This window comes from Hermetia illucens, chromosome 5 (genome assembly GCF_905115235.1).
Source record: "Hermetia illucens chromosome 5, iHerIll2.2.curated.20191125, whole genome shotgun sequence".
NCBI lineage: Eukaryota > Metazoa > Arthropoda > Insecta > Diptera > Stratiomyidae > Hermetia > Hermetia illucens.
Genome location: NC_051853.1, coordinates 5,005,398 through 5,027,489, shown reverse-complemented (window position 1 = coordinate 5,027,489; position 22,092 = coordinate 5,005,398). Strand labels below are relative to the sequence as shown.

The window sequence follows — 22,092 nt, the reverse complement described above, 5'->3', positions numbered from 1 at the left end:
CGATGCTCTCAGGGCAGAGGTGAGGCAGCATCTGATGAGTTGCCTCTGCCCCGGACGAAACCGTCATTCAACTTTTTCCTTTTTTGGGAAGCAAATCTGATGAAAGCAAAAACCAGACCAACACATGCCCTCAAATCATTAGTAGCCAAACACATCATCGAGGAAAAACATACAATAACGGAGAAGGTTGATGGCTTCCGCAAATTGGACGGATTAGAGAGTTTCATCTTCGACAAAATACCGGAGGAAAAAAGAATTAACAGTGATTTAGGAAACCGCAACAGTTGGTTTTTTGGATTTATTAGGTAATAAAATTAACTGTCTGGATTAAGGCATTTAAGGACAAGCTGGACCATAAGCAGTTCAGACAAAAAGTCACTCAGAAAGAGGACAACTGGACGGCATTAAAAAATAAAATTTGTCTTTCTTTTTTTTTCATTATAACTTTACGTTTTCACCCCTATCTCTATCCGTCTATTGACGTGTTCTGGAACGGTCCAATTAACTTCTACAAATTCCGGTAAGTTCTTTGTTCATATCCCTACCACCACCATCCAGGGAATCACCACCGCTGAGGTTAATGACTTACCCACTCTTGCCACTCTTAAGATTACTACGACGTCATGATTTGTCCGGATTTAAAGTACCGGAATTAAGTTGTTATTTGTTGCGATCAGATCATTCCTGTGCTTGGTTGCCAGTTGAACGTAACCCTGAACCGACTGGGATCCACCTATACGAGGATGTCACCAGAATGCCGGAGAAAAACAAAACACGATCAACCCCAAATAGAAACTCGCACTTTGGGAGTATTTGCCCTCTTATTCAGGTATAATTTGGTTCCAAAACAGACTTAATCAACGATACCGCGTTTTATTCTATCAACCAACAATACACTTCCAAAACGCTGCTACTCTTTTCGACTTTCACAACTTCACTCCCCGAAATTCTTTTCACCAGTTCCAGTTGCCGGTCCACTCACGTTGATCAGTTGTTCTTCCATGAACAGCTCCCGGTGCCGCTCACATTTCCTTGAATTGTCAGAGTTCATGCTGCCAACAACATTTGCAATACGTTTATGAATATGACAGCTCATTCCGTCTGTCACGATCAATTCGCCTGACCGCATTCAATAGCGCGCCCCATGCGGAGAAATTTAAGGTAGTTGCACATTATAGAATGGATTATTTGATCAAATTAATCCCGAAAAAGGGTAAATGAAATTCCGCTCCAATCGTGAAGCAGCGGACAATACAGATAATATGCAGTTCCTGTCGTGAATTCAGACTTTCGGCGAGAAAGTTAGTGAAGCCCAACAGGTTGGAGGTAGTGGACCTACGGTTTAAAAAGCCGCGTTGCGCCTTCACTATGAGGTGGCCAAAGTGGGCGGACAACCACTCGCTGATATACCTTTCCTTTACGTTCCACATAAAGGGGGGAAAACTGATAAAATGGAATAGAAGGTGAACCGTGCTTGGTCGCACGTTAAAAAAGGGAGGAGGGGCCCAGTTGATTGTCGCCAGGGCTGAGTGCAGACCTTCGAAGTTTGCCTTACGAAAATTAAATTTGGCAGGCCCGACTCCACTCCCCTAGTCGGGAGATCTTAGTATCAAACTTAAGAGCAAGATGATGGGGGTTAGCAGCAACTTAACAGGAGGCATGGGGGAAGGGGGAAAGCAACACACACAGGGACAACTGCATTTGATTTATAAATAGTAAGCACCTCATTAAAAATATACTTAGCCTAACATAAATCTTAAAAACTAAATTAATTTAAGGTTGAACATAAGGAAAATTTCACTGAGATCTGAGATGTCGGTAATGTGGGGTACCTGGAAAGTTTACAAAAAAACCTCCAATCGTTGTCTTAGTAATTTGTCGAAAGGGACGAGGGGCGGGAGGAGAGGGAAGTGACAAAGTTTAGTATGGGAAGTAAAATGGATTAGGAACGCGGTAAACCGTTTTGTTTAGATGTAGAGATGTACTGGGCATTGGAATAACGCCCTATCAGGAGGGCTCTGCCTTCCTTGTCGAGCAGACGGTCATCATTATAGTAAAGGATGAGGAGTTAAGGGAATTGGTTTTCGCGGTGGAAGTTTTCCTCGGGGCTTTCAATCCCCATACACTCGGTAACAAAGGAGTTGGGATGTGGGATACCTTTCTAGGAATTCCACTGTGTGTCGAACCATGATAGCATCGATACGTCGCGTTTGGACAGAATCATAAAGGATCTGGTTGTAAATGTACTTACCATCTCCATTTTTAAATATATGGATACAATGACGGAGATCTGTCTTTCTTTGAGTCATAACCACCGTTTTCGTATAGGTGTAAACGATAAGCTCATCTGCATATTGAAGGATCTTGATTGGATAGTGGTGTGGAGTGAGTTCAGAGATGTACGATGTAAATAGCGAGAAAAGGATGCTGAAAGAACGGAGTCTTGTGGGATTCTAGCAGGATTACTATAAGGTATGGATCGCTATTGCCGAACTTTTACCTACGGTTGCCGCCCATTTACGGTGCTAAAACTTAGCTTACAAAGGTGAGAGCGGAAGTGAAGAATGATTTTCAACTTGCAAACAAGTCCGTATTGCCATGCGAAAGCATTCCTTGTATCAAAGAAACAGGTTATTGGTGATGTCTTCCGATTAATTTCGAGCAAAACATAGGTTATCCTTAAAACCGCGGGGCATGTTCAACCAAGTGACCTGTTTGGTTGGCGAACTTGAAGTCTAGGACAAAATTATTATTACAGTGCTCATCAATAATTGATTTGATAGTTCGTCCGAAGATTTTGATGGAGATTGAAAGAACTGAGATAGGCATATACCAGTCAAGAAGGAGAAGATTTTACCTTTTCTTAGAAGTGGGTGTGATTCGAGCACACTTCGAGCTCGTGGAGAAGTAGGCATTCAACAGACGATAATTAATGATCGCCTTTAGAGGGACGAGATCGTTGATCTCAAAAGAGGTGTCAAATGTGATAAGGACTTCATAGATAGCACGCTAGAGATGCCTTGTGCCTTTAGGTCCTCAGCGTACCTTCTGTAGAGCGAGAATATTTTCTCCGATGGGAGTGTTTAAGGTCCTTGTTTGCAAACTAGTCCGCGTCTTCGGTAGATTTGCAATTTTCTGTGGGTTCTACGACCACGATTGAAGGAATTGCCGCGCTAACATGGTTCCTTTGATGTGCTCGCTTGCTTAGATGTTATTGGTGACTTTTGTGGTTTGGCAAAGACAACAGGCGTGTTGCCCATCTCCGACGCTTGCTGCTTAGTTTAGTTGCAGTTGGGGTACCTGGTGAGGCAGTGGCTGCTAGCTTTGCGGCGGATGCTGACCAGTTTATAGCAACAATAAGCTGGCGGTTGCTTTCGGGATCGATCCCAGATCGTATCCTCCAGCGAGGCAATCGTTGCTTGGAGTCGCGGACTGTTCCACCAAACAACCGGACCCATTCATATCCAGCGTCTCTTTAACTTGCGGAGGAGGCTCGCGTTCTGCTATTTTAATTCAGTGATCTGCTGAATTTCGCCGAGGTTTTCTTCCGCAGGTTGATTTTTAACGGAACTTCGTTGTTTTGGGGAATACACTATGGTTGCAAGAAGCTACTTCGTGTGAAAGTCATCTAATTTCCTCCTGAGGAAGCATAAGCCGATTTCCACGCTGGTGAATCAACAATGGATACTCTCAACGCAGAGTAGAGATTTAATACTGTATTATCACCACCCTCGATGTGAGGAATGGTTTCAACTCAGCACAATGGCGGCATGTTATAAGATCCCAAGTGAACTGAATGTGCCCACGTATATATAGCTAATCATCAGGGATTTTTTGGTGAATAGAAAGCTTCTTATTGCCGCAGACGTAGTCCCAATCGAATATTTCAAAACCGGAGGGGTGCCTGAAGAATCGGTCGTGATGTATGACCATGTGCTACGCATCAATTTCCCGTCACAAGCTACCCTTATTGGCTATGGTATTGACATTCCAATTCGGATAGACTATTATCACACAGGCTAGAGTTGGCGAAACACAAGACTGAGTCTATACTAGTCAGCAGTCACAATTTGAAAGAAAAGTAGCACGTATGGGACAGTATATGATAGAGTCCGAGCCGCTCATCAAATATCTCGAAGTTATGCTGGATCGTCAATTATCCTTCTAAAAAAACACCATCTACACGAGCAAAAAAGCAAGGAAAGTTGCAACTGCGGTATATACCGAACAATGTCAGACGAAGCAGCATTTTCAGTTGCAGGAATGATGCCTATTGATATTTTAGCTGAGGGGCTACAAAGAGCTGGAAGTTACACAGTGACCACATTGCAGAGAAGACGACGCGCACAATGAGCGTCAGGCAGGAACGTTGAGATAATTCTCCAAAAGGGAAGTAGACAAACGGACTGATTCTTGCCTGGGAGCAGTTTGAGCTTCTTTTGTGGCGCTATCAGTTCAGCAGGACCTTTGCAGGTTAGAGCGTAGGGAAAGAACAATTCTCTCCGTAGGAGCGTTGGATCCATTTTAATAAGGTTTTGTTTATGCCGCTTTCCTCTACATATGTCAGTCGAAAAGATCAAATCAAAAATCGAATAAAGTAAAAAAATTCTGCAATTTAATATGTGCAAACCATATTTTTTCAAACTTTTAAACCGCGCTGACTTCATAGATAACGACTTTAATAAATTGTTTTCAAAATTTCTGTATGAAATACGGAGATAAGGGTTTTTATTGCTCGCTTCCCTAGTCAATAGAGATAATGTCTTTTCAATAGGGCTTAGTACTCACGCCGAAAATCATTTATCATAGAGGCGTCATCCCGCACTTGTGCCTGCCCAGCCACTGTAGGTTCATCACTTATGTATACATCATTATGTATAATGACAATGAAACTGAAGCATAGTTTCATTGAAAATGAATTTAAAAAAAGCAGTGGGAGAGGTAAGGCCGAAACCGGGAGCTCGTTGCTTTATGTAATATTTGGGTGCTCGATGGTTTGGATTTATGTAAAGCTCCTAGTGTTAGTTTCCCTTTAATTTGATACTGACACTTTATATAGATACGATACCTTAAAGTGCAGTAAATTTAAGCAAAACAAACGAATTTGGCTTACTGTAACATTTCTCATAAAAGTAGGATTTGCACCAAATTTTCTAATATAATGCTCTATTGACCACAACATAATTTCTATAAATATAATCAAAAACTATTATTTTCTTAATTTAATTATTCGGTGAACAAGTAATTTATATCCTCTCCCCCTCCCCCCCCCCCCCGCCTTATCTCTTCTCAGGTGTCACCACTTCTGATAAATGTATATGTGACAGACTGACAGATAGGCAGAGAAACAGACAGTAAATCATTTTTAAAAGAGCTTTGTGTTCTTCGAAACCTTAAACAGAGACTACCTGAATGCCCTTTACCCCGAAAATGGGGGGTGAGGACAGAAAAGAGGGAGTGGAAAGCGTAGTATTCTCCAAAAGTAAGAATGAATCTTTAACCACGCAAATGGATGTTGTCGTAGAGATAGCATATATTAAAGGACCATACCTGATTTAATTTTTGCAACTTAAGGTCGTTAGGTAAAGCATACTCAATAACTACGAAACTAATTTAAAGCAAGTGTACATAAGGAAAAGTCTTAATTCAAATCCAAAACTAACGCAATATCCAAACATATGCAATATAATGCTCCCACTAAGCCACCACAACAGGACCCTATCCCAACTGCAACTTTTGCCTTGATATTGGCAGCGTGCAGCTGACAAAACATTTCAGTGAAGATTATAAATCAACGCCAAACTCCAACTGCAACGATTTGTATCTGAACTCCTACGAATCAACTTCCCTCGGAAATCGCCTTGAAGAGAGAGCTTTAGTTTGAATTATTAAACGAAAAATCTCTCAAGCGTACAATCCATTAGGTAGTCGAGCAAAAGAGCAATCGCACCATCATCATCGTCGTCGTTATCAACATTTAAAACGTGTCGTGAAGCAAGATACGGGCACAAACGGTGATCCCTTCTTGATTGTGATGAATCCTCCCAAAGTGATTTCTCGTTGACTTCACATTCATCCATAGAACAAGCGCAAACAGGATGTCAACATCTGCTTGATGAAGTGACTGCACTTACGCTCGGATAAGACCCAGGCATTTATCTGAAATATCTCCAGTAGACTACGGAAAAACCTATTCACACAAGCATCAATACGGGTAAGATAATTCTAGTGAAATAGATGGCCACCCCCTCCGCCCACAATTTCTATGGAATAAGGTCATGTGGCCCTCCAAGCGAAAACCCCAATTTGGCCAGGACTAAATCAGGCAGGACAATACAGATAATACCGGCTATTAAGCTTGCCCTCTAATTAAGCAATTCACAAGGTACGTAGACATGAATTTATTGCTACTCACATTTACCTCTCCAGGTTCAGGTCAGTTCCGACATTTGGCAATGTGCTCTATGCTACTCCGAATAATATATGTAAACATTCAGTCATCGGCCTCCCTCTTCCCTCAGCTCCGAGTCTGTACAGCAGATCCTTAATTCGTTAGCTGGTGGTCTTGATTTATAGCCTGAATGCAGGATACTTGATACTTCTCCAGGACTCGAGGAAGACCTTGCTAGATGCACAGCAATAAAACTTTATCCTATGGTTAAGGAACCAAGTTTCACTAAACGCTCTGTTCCAGGACACAATGCTTATAATAGTGTCTTGGTCATAAATCACACAGAAGAGATATGAACGTTGCATTTAAAGCACCGTGAATTTTCAAAGTTGCACCCCTAAGAACTACAATCACTAAATATGCACAAAACACATGAATTCATTGGTTAAGGACAATGTACACACACTGGGGATCACCGGGACGACACATGACCGTAGTCTGTAGGTAACTGAAGCAGCTGACCTGGACCAACATCAAGTATTCCGGGCGTATGATAAGGAGTTTGGTCCAATACGCATGTCCTTACAAAGGATACTCTCATCGGGATAGAGAAGTGGAAAGCTTTAAGTTTAGATAACATTCGTTAAGCGTGGAAGGTTTTAATCTATAGTAGGACGAATACCTGACGAATACTTGTCCTGGTGGATTTACAAACTGTTGCTAATGAGAACCATAGTCTATTTCCATGAGAAAATATGGGCTAAGATTTAGATACAGTAGAATAATGTGATTTTTTAATTTAAAATTTGCAGTGTCCGCGTCTATGCGACAGGTGCTTCCTTCGCCTTCTTCATAGACAATCAAAAAGGAAATGCAGACGGTAATATGTAATATTATTCCCTTTTGTCCCTCCCCCTTCTTTTTAACACCGCTTACCCTTCCTAATATGGTTGCCACAATTTCCTTTTTCCCATCTCCGACATTCATTTACATAAACCATTTAAAATAAAAAAAAGTCAATCGTTTCATTTATCAAAAATCTACCACCTGTTCCCTTTCCCTAAAAACTCATTTATATATTTATATACAAATTGTCAATTTGTATACAATAATAATACCAAATATTGCATGGCCGGTCAGAGTGACATATATTTAAACTTTACCTGACCTTCCTATATTTTGGAATGCATACCTAACGGTTGGTCTGGTTGAGGTGAGTGAGGATGCATTTTTATTGCAGAGACCAGCTGAACTGGCGACAGGCTAATTGGAGGGACAGCTGAAGAACTGAACCCGGGTCGTCAATCTATTAATGAGTATCGGACAGTGAAGTGGCGCCGTATGTATGCGTAAGTGTGTGGATGTTGTACGCAAAGAAACAGAATCATGTGATTTTTCCAAAGATTCGTGAAGAATACCCTGATAGGATAATGAACACATATTGCATTGTACCACAGCGAAAAGTGTCAGATACCATTATAGAACCATACAATGCCACATCGTCCCATCGCTGTTGCCACCGTTCGATAGATTCCCACCGTGCCAGCTGCCGTCGAAATGCGCTAGACTCTCCAGCTGCATACGTTTTGTCGTAGAGTCGCCGACTTTCTTTCGCCAAGATGTCTGTGGGGAGCATCCCTGCTAGTACATATGCTGCTTCTCCTGATGTTGTCCGATATGCACTGCATACCCGGAGTGCCATTCTCAATTTTCGGCAGTTCACTTTGTTATTCAGAGCAGTTTCCCAAACAGGAGCTGCGTAGAGTAGCACGGAGCTGACTACCCAGGAGAGCAGAAGACGTCGACTTTGTCTTGGCCCACCAATGTTCGGTAGTATCCTCGAGATCGTTGAAGCGATGGAAGACGCTTTAGTCGCGGCGTACTCAATGTGTCTTTTGAAGTTGAGTCTTCTGTCAACAATTACTCCCAAGTATTTGAGCGATGGTTGCGAGTAAATTGTTTTTCCGCCAACTTTGATTTTCACAGTTGTGTTCTTTCTTCTCTTGCTAATGAGAACTACTTCTGTTTTATGCTCGGCAAGTGAAAGTCCAGAATTTCTCAACCAGGAATTGATCTCCCATATCGCTTCATTTGCATAGATCTCGATCTCGTCTTGTTGCTTTGCAACCACCGTTATTCCGATATCATCGGCGAAGCCAATAGTTGTCACGTTGTCCGGTAGGCGTAGCGTCAACACTCCATCGTACATAACTAACCACAGCAAAGGACCCAGGACAGAACCCTGTGGCACTCCGCAAGTTGTCGGGAATATTTTTAGCTCATCGTCCGAGTCGCAGTAAAGTCTTCTCCCAAGGAGAAACTCGACCACAATGCGTACAATGTACTTCGGGGCCTGTATCTTGTCGAGTGTCTCGATGATTTTTTTCCATTTTGCACTATTGAACGCATTTTTTACGTCGAGGGTTATTACTGCACAGCATTTTCCTTCTTCTATTGCAGCCTGAGCCAAGCCAGTCAGCATGCTGATTGCGTCGACAGTTGATTTTGCCTTACGAAATCCGAATTGTTTGTCGGAAAGGCCTCCTTCCTTTTCCGCAACACCGAGCAGTCTGTTATATATTACTCGTTCAAATATCATAGTTTGCCAACGGTATTGACCAGACATATCGGCCTATATAAGGAGGGGTCACCCAAGGGTTTACCTGCCTTCGGAATGAGTATTAGCTTTTGTACCTTCCATTGCTCGGGGAATTTTCCTTCCCTAAGGCGTGCCGTGAAAACTTGGGCAAACATACCTGGTGCCGTCCTGGCGGATATTTTCAGTGCAATGTTAGGGATTCCATCCGGTCCTGGAGTCTTTTTTTCAATTAATTTTTTTGTTGCGTCTAGAACCTCCTCATTTACCACTATCGGAACTTCGTCGGGATTTATGTTAAATGTACTGCAGGCAAACTTGTACCATTCAGATCCACTGGGAATAGAGTGTTCACTATATTCTGCAACAACTCTGGGCAAATAATCGGTGGGGAGCGTTCGCCTTTTAGTGATGATATATGCGCTACCCCATGGGTCAGAGTCAGCTTCAGTACACATCCGCTTGAAATGTTGCTCTTTGCGATAGCTACTTGCAATTTTTTCCTCGCATTTTTATATTGCACGTGTAGCTCCTCGAATTCAGGTAGATTTCTTCTGCGCTGGGAGCGTCTCCTAGCTTTGAGGCACTTTTTCCATCTGTCTGTCTGTCTGTCTGTCCGTCGCACGCATTTTTTTCGGTGACGGTTATAGCGATTGACATCAAATTTGGTAGAAAGGTGGGAACTGTAAACGCTCACGCATACAGTGAATTACATCCTTTTACGTCGAATTTAAGGGGGGGCCCGCATACATGCAAAAGGAGGGTGTACAATTTCTTTTCATCAAATTTAGTCATGTGGGGTATCACATTAGAGGTCTCGATTAGTACTTTTCAAAGCCGATCTTAGTTTTGACATTCGTTGGAAGGGTGGGGAGCGCGGGGGATTGAAAGTGATCACTTCTTTAAGGAGGCCATTCTCAGAAACTACCAAACCGAAAAATCTGAAAAAAATCAAAAGGCTGCCACTATATGGTGCCTAGGCTCCGAAATACCTTCCATTCCGACATCTGTTTAAATAATGTTATTAATAGTATATAACTACAAATTTTTGTAATTGGTTGGAAACCCCCTTATGTTCATCCTAGTGCCATGAAATTTGCAGTGATATAGGTTATAATATAGAGCATGATCTTACCAAGTTTAGTGGAAATCGCACTATTACTAACAAAGTTAGAATACCTCAAATTTGTTGCTTCTTTGAAAATTGAAGACTATGAATGTCAATATCACCCGAAAGTGGATACTCTCACATAATATATGGATATATTACGTGCTACGTACTAAGTTTTCAGGCTTTAGCTCGCGTATTGCTTTATCTCGTTAGGCTTACGCGAATCCCCTTCTTTGCTTTTGTACAATATTTCCAGGATCCGGTGCGGACCCACGCACTGGTACAGACTCGTGAAATTTGTATAAGGACACGTGAGCGATCGAAATATTCGAATGATCTGCCACATACCCGAACCCGGCTAGCACAGAGGCATGCAAGCACTTGTCGACGGAGCACTTGGGTGGACCTTAAAAATTTACGGGTTTACGGTCAACTTCTCCATTTTTTTTTTAAATTTTTGAGATAGCTCGTCTCTCTTTGTCGCCTTTGGCCACTCTGAAAGGTCTTTTGATCATCGACAATTTCAATTGTAGACTGATTTTGATTAAAAAAAAAAAAAATAAATATTGAAATGGAAAAGATGGACATATGCTGAAAAATACAAAAAAATATCCAGTCACGCTAGAAATTACGGAGTCAAGAAAAGGAAACAAAATTATGGATGGTTACATTTAGATCCGTGTCCGGATAGCTGCGCGGTTAGAGCACAAGGCTATCGTACGGGAGGTCGCGGTTCGAATCTCACTGGTGGCAGTGAGACACATGCTGGATAAAATCTGGCTCGATAGGTTGCGGTAGGTGGGTCACTTAATCCATATGGGGGAAGATCATATAGCCCGGAGAGTCTATAAGGGCTATCAATATCTATATTAGAAAAAAAAGATGCGGCAAATCTTAAGGACCGGTTCTCAAAATCATGGTGTCTAGGCTTCAAAATACTCATTACAATACCTGTCCAAATAAAGTTAATAATTCCGTTTCCGCGATACTATTAAAAAGTCGAACGATCGCACCTCAACATCGGCCGTTGATTGCCTTCTTGCGAATCAAGCCACCGATAAAACAGCGTGAGGAATGCACAAAACAGCCGCGCATCAAATGGTGGCGATTTCGTGAGAAGAAAGAAGAAATGATCTCACTTACGCGATTATCAACCTTTACGAACATGGAATAATCGTGGAACCAAATTAAAGACACGATCCACAAAGCGGCACCCGTCGGGATCACCAAGCCAAGTAAACCGAGATACTTGGCTTGGGTTTGACGATGTTGAAAAGAAACGCCTCTATTACAAGTTTCTCGACAATCAAATGCTCATCAATTGGCAAATCTGTCGATATCGTCAGCATAGACCAATAGTTGGGCGGACGTGAAGTGGATCGTGCTTCTCACAATGACCTCAGCTTAGCGGATCACTTTTTCTGGGTCCAGGTTAAAAAGCCTGCACGATTGTGCCACCTCCTCGTCTTAGACTGTTGTTGATATCAAATGGTCTGGAGACTGACCCTGCTACTTTATCTTGCCTCGCAGATTGGTCAGAGTCAGCCTTATCAATTTCGTGGGCAGACTGAATTCTCTCATGGCCGTATATAATTTTGACTGACATAAGCGGCCTTCAAGTCGATAAAAAGATGGTACAATTGATGTAATGCTGTAATGGCGCAAGACGATATTTCCTAGTCGCAAGTCCTGCTTCTCGTCCTATTTGGCCTACGGAGAGTCAACCGCGAGGAGTTTGCTGCAAGCTTGTATGCGAAGAGAACCTGAGACTCTCCAGTTGTCGACGTGCAATCAAACCTAAATCCATCCAGCCTGTTGCGTCAACTCTGAGACGCCGTGAGCCAGGACAAACTACCACCACCCGCCAACCATGTGAAAAACGTCGCCAGCGTGGTCAGGGATTGAGTCGTACACGCACGTCTTGATAAGGACCGACCCTTATCGGAGACCGTTGCAGCCACCATACAACGTCCCTCACAAAGTTCTTGAGCGAGGCCTGCACTGCGTTACCCTCGACGTCGAAGGGACGCCCAAGCGGGTCTCGATATCTCGCCTGAAACCTTTCTTCCGGGAGACAAATACTGCCGGGTTCAGCGCGAGCGGCGCATCCTGGTCGACTTTGGTAGCTAGAGGAGTTACGCCCGCTAGTTTCAGCTAGGGAGGTAGTGCGCACCGTGAATTTACATGCAGCAAAGTACTAAAGCGGCGCACACTCAAAGCACTTGGTCCAGCGAGAAGAAGTTCGTTGCCTTCTTCAAATCCGCGGTCACTCCTATTAACATTCCGTACCGTAAATCCAAGTGGACACAGAAATATTGTATCTTTACTCTTTGTAAAAATAAACCATTGAAGCCGCATTTCGAATCATAAACACAATTCAGTGAAAAAAATTATTAAACAAGAGTTCTTAACCGGGGACCTTGTAGCTATCCAAGTCTCATTGGAAGCCGGGAGGAGCACTCGAGAGGCAGTTGTGGCATCGGGATACTTCCCAGGCGACGAGAACCGTAACAAGTCGCAAAACTGACGAAGTATTGCGAGGAGAGGGCGTTACCACTTCTTCTTGGCTGCGATGCCAACGCCCACAACAAAGTCTGGGGTCACAGCGACAACAACCGTAGAGGTGAGTACCTTCTTGAATTTATTCTTAGCAATAAGTTAGAAATATACAACGTAGGGAACACTCCAACGTTTGTGACCAGCACCAGACAGAAGCTACTAGAAATAACTCTAGAAAATACCCTAATGAACGGAATGTTCGGGAATTGGAGGGTGTTGGATAAACCCTCAATGTCTGATCAGAGGATAATCAGATTCGACGTTGAGGGTAACTCGGAAATAGAAAGAATAATAAGGAATCCCATGAGAACGGATTGGGAATCCTACGCAACGCACTTGAGCAACAACATTGCTCACCTTCAAGGAGGCGATGACATCAGGAGCGAACTGGAATTAGGAACGGTGGAAAACCTCAACACAATCGTCATTGACGCATATGAGCCCAGCTGTCCGGCTAAGACAGTTAAGTCATCAAGGGATGTGCCTTGGTGGAACAAGAACCTAGCCAGAATGAGAACAAAGACACGACAACTCTTTAACCGGGCAAAACAAACCGGGGACTGGCAGAGGTATAAAAATGCACTGACTGCGTATAGCAACGCGATCAGGGAAGCGAAACGGAACAGCTTCAGGGAATTCTGTGAAGGGATCGAACAGATCACAGAAGCAACCAAGCTGTACAAGGCTGTAGACAAAGACGGGGGAATATCCTCTGTCTGCTTGAAAAAGGAAGATGAGATATTTACCAAGAATGAGGAGGACAGGGTACACCTGCTTCTCAGAACTCATTTCCCGGGGTCCTACCCCACGGTGGCAGGCGACAACAGTCTGCCTGATACCGCAACAACGAATAAAAGGGGTAGGAAGGAGAGCTGGAAACTAGCAAAAGAGGTATGCTCAGAAGCTAGGCTAAGATAGGCAGTGGGAACTTTTAAACCACTGAAATCTCCCGGAGTAGATGGCATTTTCCCAGCACTTATCCAGAGAGGCCTAGGAATTATCCTAGAATCTCTTCTGAGGGTGGTACGGGGGAGCATAGCACTGGGATATATACCAAGGGCATGGAGATGGGCAAAAGTGGTCTTTATTCCGAAAGCGGGTAAAAAGGATCCTTTTCAACCTAAATCTTTCAGACCAATTTCCCTAACATCGTTCGTATTCAAAACGGCGGAGAAGGTCATAGACAACTATATTAGAACTAACGTTTTAAAGCGTAATCCCCTACATCACTGTCAACACGCTTGCCGGGCAGGACGGTCAACTGAAACTGCTCTGTATCAGCTGACAGAGGTACTACGGGACGCCATAGAAACAAAAGAAATTGCACTGGCAGCGTATTTGGATATCGAAGGAGCATTCGACAATACATCGCACACAGAGATATAGAATGCCCTGAGCCGCAAAGGAGTGGTAAACACCCTGGCACTCTGGATGGGCAAAATGCTAGAAAGCAGACAAATAGAGGTACCGACAGGTACAAATTCTATTATCATGAACACCACTCAAGGCTGTCCACAGGGGGGTTCTATCGCCGCTTATGTGGAGTATGGTAGTGGATGAACTCCTGGACGTGTTAACCAATACTGGGATACAAGTCCAGGGCTACGCGGACGACATTGTTCTAATCCGTAGAGGCAAATATGAAGATACCCTATGTGGTAGAATCCAAACTGGATTAAGGGTTACTAGTGCCTGGTGCAGGAAGGTGGGGCTGCGGATCAATCCAACCACAGCCACCATAGTACCATTCACTAGGAGGCGTAAGCTGGATCACCTGAGAGCCATAACATTACATGATATGGAGGTGAAACGAGAAACAGAGGTCAAATATTTGGGAATTACGCTAGACCAAAAATTACTCTAGAAGACACATGTCGGAAACACTTGTCGGAAAGCCACGAGGGCTCTGATGACTTGCAGATCCATAGCAGGAAAAAAATGGGGTTGCAGCCCGAAGATACTACTTTGGATATATACTGCAATAGTAAGGCCAATGATTACCTATGGAGCGGTAATCTGGGCAGAAAGAACCGAACTCAGCACACAAGCCAGGGAATTACATAAGCTCCAAAGGTTGGCTTGTGTGTGTATCAGTGGGGCAATGAAGGCATGCCCAACGGCATCCCTGGAGGTCCTTCTGGGATTAACCCCTCTTCATCTCCACATACAGATGCAGGCAAGGAGATTAATATTCAGGATGGCCGGTAGTATGAGTGAGGCGGGGAGCTGCCTAAATCGAAGGAAGATTGATATCCTTTCTAGGCGGTATCCCGAATTACTGATACCGAGGGACAACATGACAACGAGGTGTCACTTCGATAAGAAGTTTGAAACACGTTGGAATAACAAGGCAAACTGGTAGAGCGTGGCTGCGACATACGGCTTAAACCAGCAACTGATTACTTGGTACACTGACGGATCCCTCACAGCAGAGGGAGCGGGTGCCGGTGTCATTGGTCCAAGGAAAATGTACTTTGAGCCAATGGGCAGGTGCAGTAGTATATTCCAGGCGGAAATATACGCCATAGACAGATGTGTCTCCTTTAATCTGCAAAGGAACTACAGGGGGCAGAACATAGCTATTCTCACCGATAGCCAAGCAGCGATCAAGGCACTTAGGTCCAACCAGGTGAACTCTAAACTGGTATGGGAATGCCTTGAGAGACTGAATACACTCGGCTCCTCCAACACGATCTGGATACTTTGGGTTCCAGGCCATACTGGGTTGGATGGCAACGAGGCAGCGGACGAACTAGCCAAGAAGGCAGCAGGGACGCCTTTACATGGACCAGAACCCTTCTGTGGAATCGGAAACGGTTTTATGGCTATGAATCTAAGAAATGAAGAGAAACGGTTGAGGGAGCTATATTGGGCGGGCCTACCAGGGATGGAACAGTCCAGGGTGCTTATTGGGGGATACGAACCCATGCGCACAAGGATTACTTAAACCTCACCAAAAAGAACCCCCGAATCATAGTGGGAATTCTCACTGGTCATTGCCGGCTGAACTATCACCTAGGGAAGCTAGGGATATCTACGGACACCGCCTGCAGATTTTGTGAGGAGGAGGACGAAAACTCTATACACGTCCTGGGACAGTGTCCGGCACTTGTGCAAAGTAGGTCGATACATCTGGGAGAACACTTAATACCAGATGCAAAGCTGAAACTTCTGGGAGTGGGGAACATACTAAAGTTCCTATCGGTTATAGGCCTGCTTGAGATACTATGATCAACAGGTACACTATAACCAGTAAAAGGGGCACAATAGTTCTTCAAGGACGCGGTGCGACTCTCTCTTAACAGAATAATAATAATATTAAACAATTTTATTTTATAAAAATCTGTAAAAACAATGTGAAAAACATACGCATAAAATGGTAATATTGTTATAGTTAAGTACAAATAGTTAGTGTCCCCAAATCTTCTGGTCCATTACTGCGAAGCGCAGTTCATTGTCTTTAGTAGTCAACCAGCACTCACTCGCACTCTGTTAAGCCGGTATTTTGCGTGAAATTTTGGTGAATGACACATGAAGGGGTGAAGTGTCCAAAAGAATCTACAATATTCCCGTCCCGGATGGGCACATGTGTGCAAGCACATATCACGGATACACTTCATTGGAGCTACAGTATTTACAGGTTTTTTCGCCAAATTTTTAGGGAGTTGGGGTAGCTCTTCCCTCTAGGTCGACTCAGGTGAACTAGGATTGTCTTTGGACCATCGGCCCAATACCCTGGGTCATTACCCAGGCTTTATTGGTCTGAAAAAGTATGGAGAACCAGATGAAAATATCAAAAATTCTCTCTCCTGAAAACACGAATTTGCTTTAATTAATGTGGATAGCCCCTATTTCAGAGAAGCGATTCGATTCCAGACCTATAGTCTTACACCACCTACCCACCATTGAGAGCGAAAGGTATAAAGTAAACAAATTATTATCAAACACGCTTATAATCGATATTCATTTATTGACTCCAATTTTCTAATATTCGCACTTACACAATAACGTTTATAATTCGAAAATTTCCTTCGATTTAATACCATTTAATTCAGTCCATAAAACACCGTAAAATTATTAATAATCATGAAATTTTGTTTAAAATCTTAGACAATATTGAATTGAAATATGTCGAAATATACACTAAGAAAAATTTCATTTTTTTTAAATTCTATCTACTTGCATTTCTTGAAACTTTCATTTTTTAAATTCTGCAAGAAAACCGGCTGCATGTCAGCAAACCAAGATATTTCCTCACGCACTATCACTGGTCCGTCCTTACAGGTAAGCCAATAAGTACTCATAAGTCCTTTTCCCTAAGGAGAATAATAATACAATTTTGGAGTCAAAAAGTATCTTTTGCAGTCATTTTTTTGAAGAAATTTACGAGATAGTTAGTGTATTCCCACAAAAAACTTACTAACCTTAACGTCAATCATTCCGCGTGGTTCTGTTTTAAATCCTCCGACTTTCATCAAAGCCTCATTCATCTCCGCGGTAATGTGAATTTTGTGGGCCTCACCAGTCGATTCCATCCTTGAAGCTGTGTTCACTGTGTCTCCAAAAAGACAATATCGAGGCATTTTCGACCCAACTATCCCGGCCACGACAGGTCCTGTGTGCACTCCACAACGAATTTGTAGCGTTTCCGCCGTCCGACGAGGAATCTTAAATAAGCTGGACGCATCCAAGAGATCCAATGCCATAGTTGCAATTTCAGATACATGTTTATTGCCTGGAATAGTAGCACATGTAAAAAGGATCTCATTTTCTATAGCGTTTGCTTGGTGTGACTAGTGATTTATGGTGATTGAACTTTATGGTACATCTGCAGTATTTAGTGCTAATTTTATGGATTTCTCTTGCTGTTCTGTTGGGAGTAGCCAAGCATGGAACACTCCAACTCTGCATTAATGGTTACTCCTTGAAAAAGGCACCAAAACTAAACCGTGCCATGCAGTGACATAAACTCGAATTTGGAAGTTTCCAAGGAATCAAGAGCACTGAACTGTGTAAATTAGATTAGGAAATCTACCACTCTAGCATGAAAGATACTATGGTCCAATATTTAGCACTCGAGAAATCCATACAAAGTCAGCAACAGCTCAATAACCATTTCCACTAAAAACATCCCAATCTGCATTTTAATTTCACCATTTCTCACTGGTAATCCCGATGCAACCATGTACGAGTCTCCGATTGTTTCGACTTTGTATACGTCATAGCATTCAATCCTTGCATCAAAGACTTTGTAGATGGTATTCAAAAAAGTAACCACCTCAAGTGGAGTACACTCTGCAGCAATTTCAGTGAAGCCCACAATATCGCTGAAATAAATGGTGGCCATTTCATAGCATTCCGCAGGAACCTGAAAACATAGCAAAAAGGGCAATGAAGACCCTCCAGAAGAGGGAAGAGAATACCTGAATAATCTCACCTGTTGTGTCTGCTTCAACTGCATTGCAACACAAGGGGGAAGCATTTGGAACAATAATGAGTCGCTCTTGCGTTTCTCCCGCTTCAGTTCTTTCGCTTTCAATGCTAAGTTAACGGCATACATCTAAATGGAAAAAGGACTTGCTTTATGAACAGTGCTGCAGGATGCATCCATGGAAACTTTTTACCTGAATTGTTGCTGCCGCGTTACGGACCAAAATGATAATGATCGGTGATACCAGAAGGACTACAATTAGAATAGCAATGCCAACCGCTTCTTTGTTACTTGCATCCACTAGCGTATTTTCCACATAGTCCCTGATGGAAAAAGGAACAGATACGTCTTTTAATACAAAAAACACTTAGGTATGTATCTCATAAAAAGTCCTTTAAAATCAAATATGAATTATGAATATTAAGTCTGTTCACAAAAGGAACTCTCACTGTAAGGAATCAATCTTCGTTCCTCGGTCAAATCCTTAATACGTAAGTCCAGACACGAATATTTGTCCAGCGTGAAAGACTCACTAAAGCACGGAAACCTGAAACCTTTCTGGTCCCACATACGCAACTCCCGCTGCCCTGCCCAGTTATCCCCTCCGTCCATTAAATTCTCTGGCTTCTCAGCTAACTCCCCCCAACGATCTTGTGATTTACTCTGCCGCTACTTTTCGTCAGTCTATGTTCCACCCCCTTCCTTCGAATCCCTCCCGATAGTAGATGTAGCCTGCCCCGCATCACCTACCATTCCCCTTCTTACCCCTATCCTTGTCGAATACCTCATTGGCGTACTTGATGCCAAGGTCGGACCTGGCTACGATGGTCTTCCAAACCTCTTTTTGCTCAAAACTGGTAAGTCCATCTCCCTTCCCCTATCTCTTATTTTGAACAAAAGCCTTGAAGAGAATCATTTTCCCAGCTTGTGGAAAGAGGCTCTCATTATCCTTATTCACAAAAGTGACAATCGTTCGTTTGCCGAGAATTACCGTCCCATTTCCCTCCTCTCCTCCTGTTCCAAAATCCTGGAAAGATATGTCAGCGACTGGTTGTCCGCCCATTTTGGCCAACACATAGTGAAAGAACAACACGGTTTCATTAAACGTAGGTCCACTGCCTCCAACCTGCTTGACTTTACCAACTTTGTCGCCAAATGTCTAAATTCACGGCAAGAAGTGCATACCATTTACACTGACTTCGTGAAAGCCTTCGACACTGTAAATCACAAGATACTTCTTTCTATCCAAACTCTCGTCCCTAAACGTTCCCATACCACTTGTTTTATGACTTGCCTCTTACCTTTTCAACCGATCCTGCCGCGTCTCTTTTGACGGCTGTACTTCCCGCTCCTTCTCCCCCTCTTCTGGCGTCCCACAGGGGTCTATTCTGGGTCCTTTGCTATTTTTATTTTTTATTATTTATTTATTTATTTATTTATTTAATGAGAACAATACACAGAAAGCAAATTTCTTATTACATATTGTCCTCAGAGGGCGGAGCAAGTAAATGGCATATTTTGCGCTTAAAGCTAGAGAGGGACATAGAGTCAAATGAACCAAGCTGTAGGGCATTGTAGGACCGGCAAAACCTCGGGATCGGAGAGTGAAAGTAAATCTCGAGCTCGGCGAAGGGCACATCAAAAATGTGCGCATTACGTGTGTCATGAGACGAGGCGATACGGAGAGTAATATCCGAGTTGGCGGAGCAGTCCATCAGACCATTGCAGAGTTTGAAAAGAGTACACATATCAAGGAAAATACGGCGTTGCTGTAGGGAGGGGAGATTGAGGGTGCGGAATCATGACGGATAATCAACCCGTGAAAGGTTCTTTTTGTAAAAGAGGGTCCGGGTGAATTTGCGTTGTACAGCTTCAAGAGCGCGGCCGTCACGGATGCGGTAGGGGGACCAGACTACACAGCAGTATTCAAGGATGTTTTTGACAAGGGAATTGAAGAGTGTTAAGGAGGTCTGGATTGAGGTAAAGTCGGACGAGGGACGTAGGATAAAACCAGACATTTTGGAAGCTCTATTGATGATGTCAACGAAGTGGGAATTGAAACGAAATTTATCGTCGAACATTACACCCAGGTCTTTGAAGGAGGTCAGTAGTGAAAGGGGTTGACCACTGAGAGAATAGGAAAAGGATGATGGGGAGGGTTTCAGGGAATAGCGCATCCAGTGGCATTTGTTGACATTCAGTGTTAGCTTGTTGACCGAACACCAACGGGCTAAATTATCAAGGTTGGATTGTAAGAGAGCACAGTCCAATGGAAACGAAAACAATTTAAGGTCGTCTGCGTAAAGCAAATACGGACAGGTGAGGATGGAGGCGAGGTCATTGATAAAAAACAGGAAGAGTAGCGGGCCAAGTATAGAGCCTTGGGGAACACCAGAGGAAGGAGAGAAGGAAGGAGATGAGTGACCATGAAAAGAAACTTTGCAGGAACGGTATGAGAGATAGGAGGAAAGCCGGGAGATGACTGATGGAGGGAACTCTAGCGAAGAAAGTTTAGAGAGGAGAATGTTATGGTCAACGGTGTCAAAGGCTTTGGAGAAATCAGTATAAACAGCATGTACCTCCTGTCGTGAATTCAAGCGTTTAGCAACAAAGTTGGTAAAGACCAGAAGATTTGAAGCCATTGATCTATGTTTCACGAAACCATGCTGCTCTTTGACAATGAGGTGACCGAAGTGCGCGGTCAACCAGTCGTTGACGTATCTTTCTAGGATTTTGGAGCAAGAGGAGAGAAGGGAAATGGGGCGGTAGTTCACGGCAAGGGAAGGGTCTCCACTCTTGAGGATAGGAATGATAAGGGCCTCTTTCCAGAGACGGGGAAAGTAGCATTCGTCTAGACTTTTGTTGTAGATTATACACAGGGGGAGGGAAATGTGTTTTCTACAGTTAAGGAGGAAGAGATTAGGAAGCCCATCGGGGCCAGGTCCGACATTGGGGTCAAGGTTACCAATGAGGAACTCAACCAAGGAAGGCGTAAGGAGAGGAATGGCTAGTGATTCGGAGGAGTCTGTGGTTATAAAAGGTGTAGAGGGTGAAGGGCTCGAGGGAGAAAACACTGAAGAGAAGTAGGTGCAGAGAAGGTCGCAGGATTGTTGTGGGGAGTTGGCAATGGAGTCAGCGAAGCTGATAGAAGAAGGGACAGATTGAGTTGGATTACGAGAGTTGCGAGCGTAAGACCAAAAGAGTTTTAAGTTACCGCGGGCAAGGGCGGCTTCGACGCTCAATAGGCACCTTTTACGCGCCTTCCTGACCATTGACTTCACAGTAGATCGTATAGCTTTAAAGTGAGCAAGGTCGGCGTCATTTTTAGAAGCCCGAAACTTCTTCCTCAGTGTATGTTTCAAGCGAATGTTAATATGAAGTTCCGTTGTGAACGAAGTTGGGTATGAACGTAGGCAGGGAGGGGAAGAAGGGACATAACAGGAGAGGAGATCAGAGAGGATATTGTAAAAGGTGTTAAGAGCTTGATCACACGATGAATTACTTAATATATGAACCCAGTTGAAAGACGCTAAAGCTGAGTTCAGACCGTCAAAATTAGCTTTGCGGAAGTTGAACTTAGTGGGTTTACGCTTGGTTTTGGGTTTTGAACGAGGGAGCTCCGCTTCAAATTCAACCGCGGGATGGTGAGCGTCGGTTTTTACATACGGGGATGTGCCAGGAAATAAAGAGAGGTGGCGCTCGGGGAGGTTGGAAAGGAAGAGATCGAGAGTGCGGCCGAAGGAGTTTTTGGTGGTGTTGAAATTCAGGGCAGAGCAAGTATACATAAAGGAAGAAAGTGGGAGGGAAGAATGGGAGAGGTTGTTGGAAGGAATTGGAAGACTAGGATGATTAGGCCAGTTGAGCATGGGGAGGTTGAAATCTCCACAAAGGAAGAAAGGGAGGGAAGGGAATCTGACGGTATGAAGTTCAGACAAACTGTCAAACAATTCTTCGTACAGGTGAGAAGGGCTAGCACAGGGGACATAAACACAAGAAACAATGAA

The 22,092-nt window shown here is 43.5% G+C and overlaps 2 protein-coding genes across 2 annotated transcripts in view; both read right to left on the bottom strand.

Moving 5' to 3' along the window:
- LOC119657578 overlaps window positions 1-6,861 on the bottom strand; it is a 126,351-nt gene extending 119,490 nt beyond the window's left edge. Inside the window, exon 1 of the mRNA XM_038064546.1 lies at window positions 6,416-6,861. The gene's annotated coding sequence lies outside the window, so the exon portion shown is untranslated. The remainder of the gene's footprint in view (window positions 1-6,415) is intronic.
- A 9,793-nt stretch (window positions 6,862-16,654) lies between these two features.
- LOC119657689 overlaps window positions 16,655-22,092 on the bottom strand; it is a 77,484-nt gene continuing 72,046 nt past the window's right edge. Inside the window, exons 8-12 of the mRNA XM_038064719.1 lie at window positions 18,282-18,411; window positions 18,095-18,217; window positions 17,812-18,025; window positions 17,082-17,392; window positions 16,655-16,973 (exon numbers count right to left, since the gene is read on the bottom strand). Coding sequence (XP_037920647.1) covers window positions 16,833-16,973; window positions 17,082-17,392; window positions 17,812-18,025; window positions 18,095-18,217; window positions 18,282-18,411 — 919 coding nt within the window. The 3' untranslated portion in view covers window positions 16,655-16,832. The remainder of the gene's footprint in view (window positions 16,974-17,081; window positions 17,393-17,811; window positions 18,026-18,094; window positions 18,218-18,281; window positions 18,412-22,092) is intronic.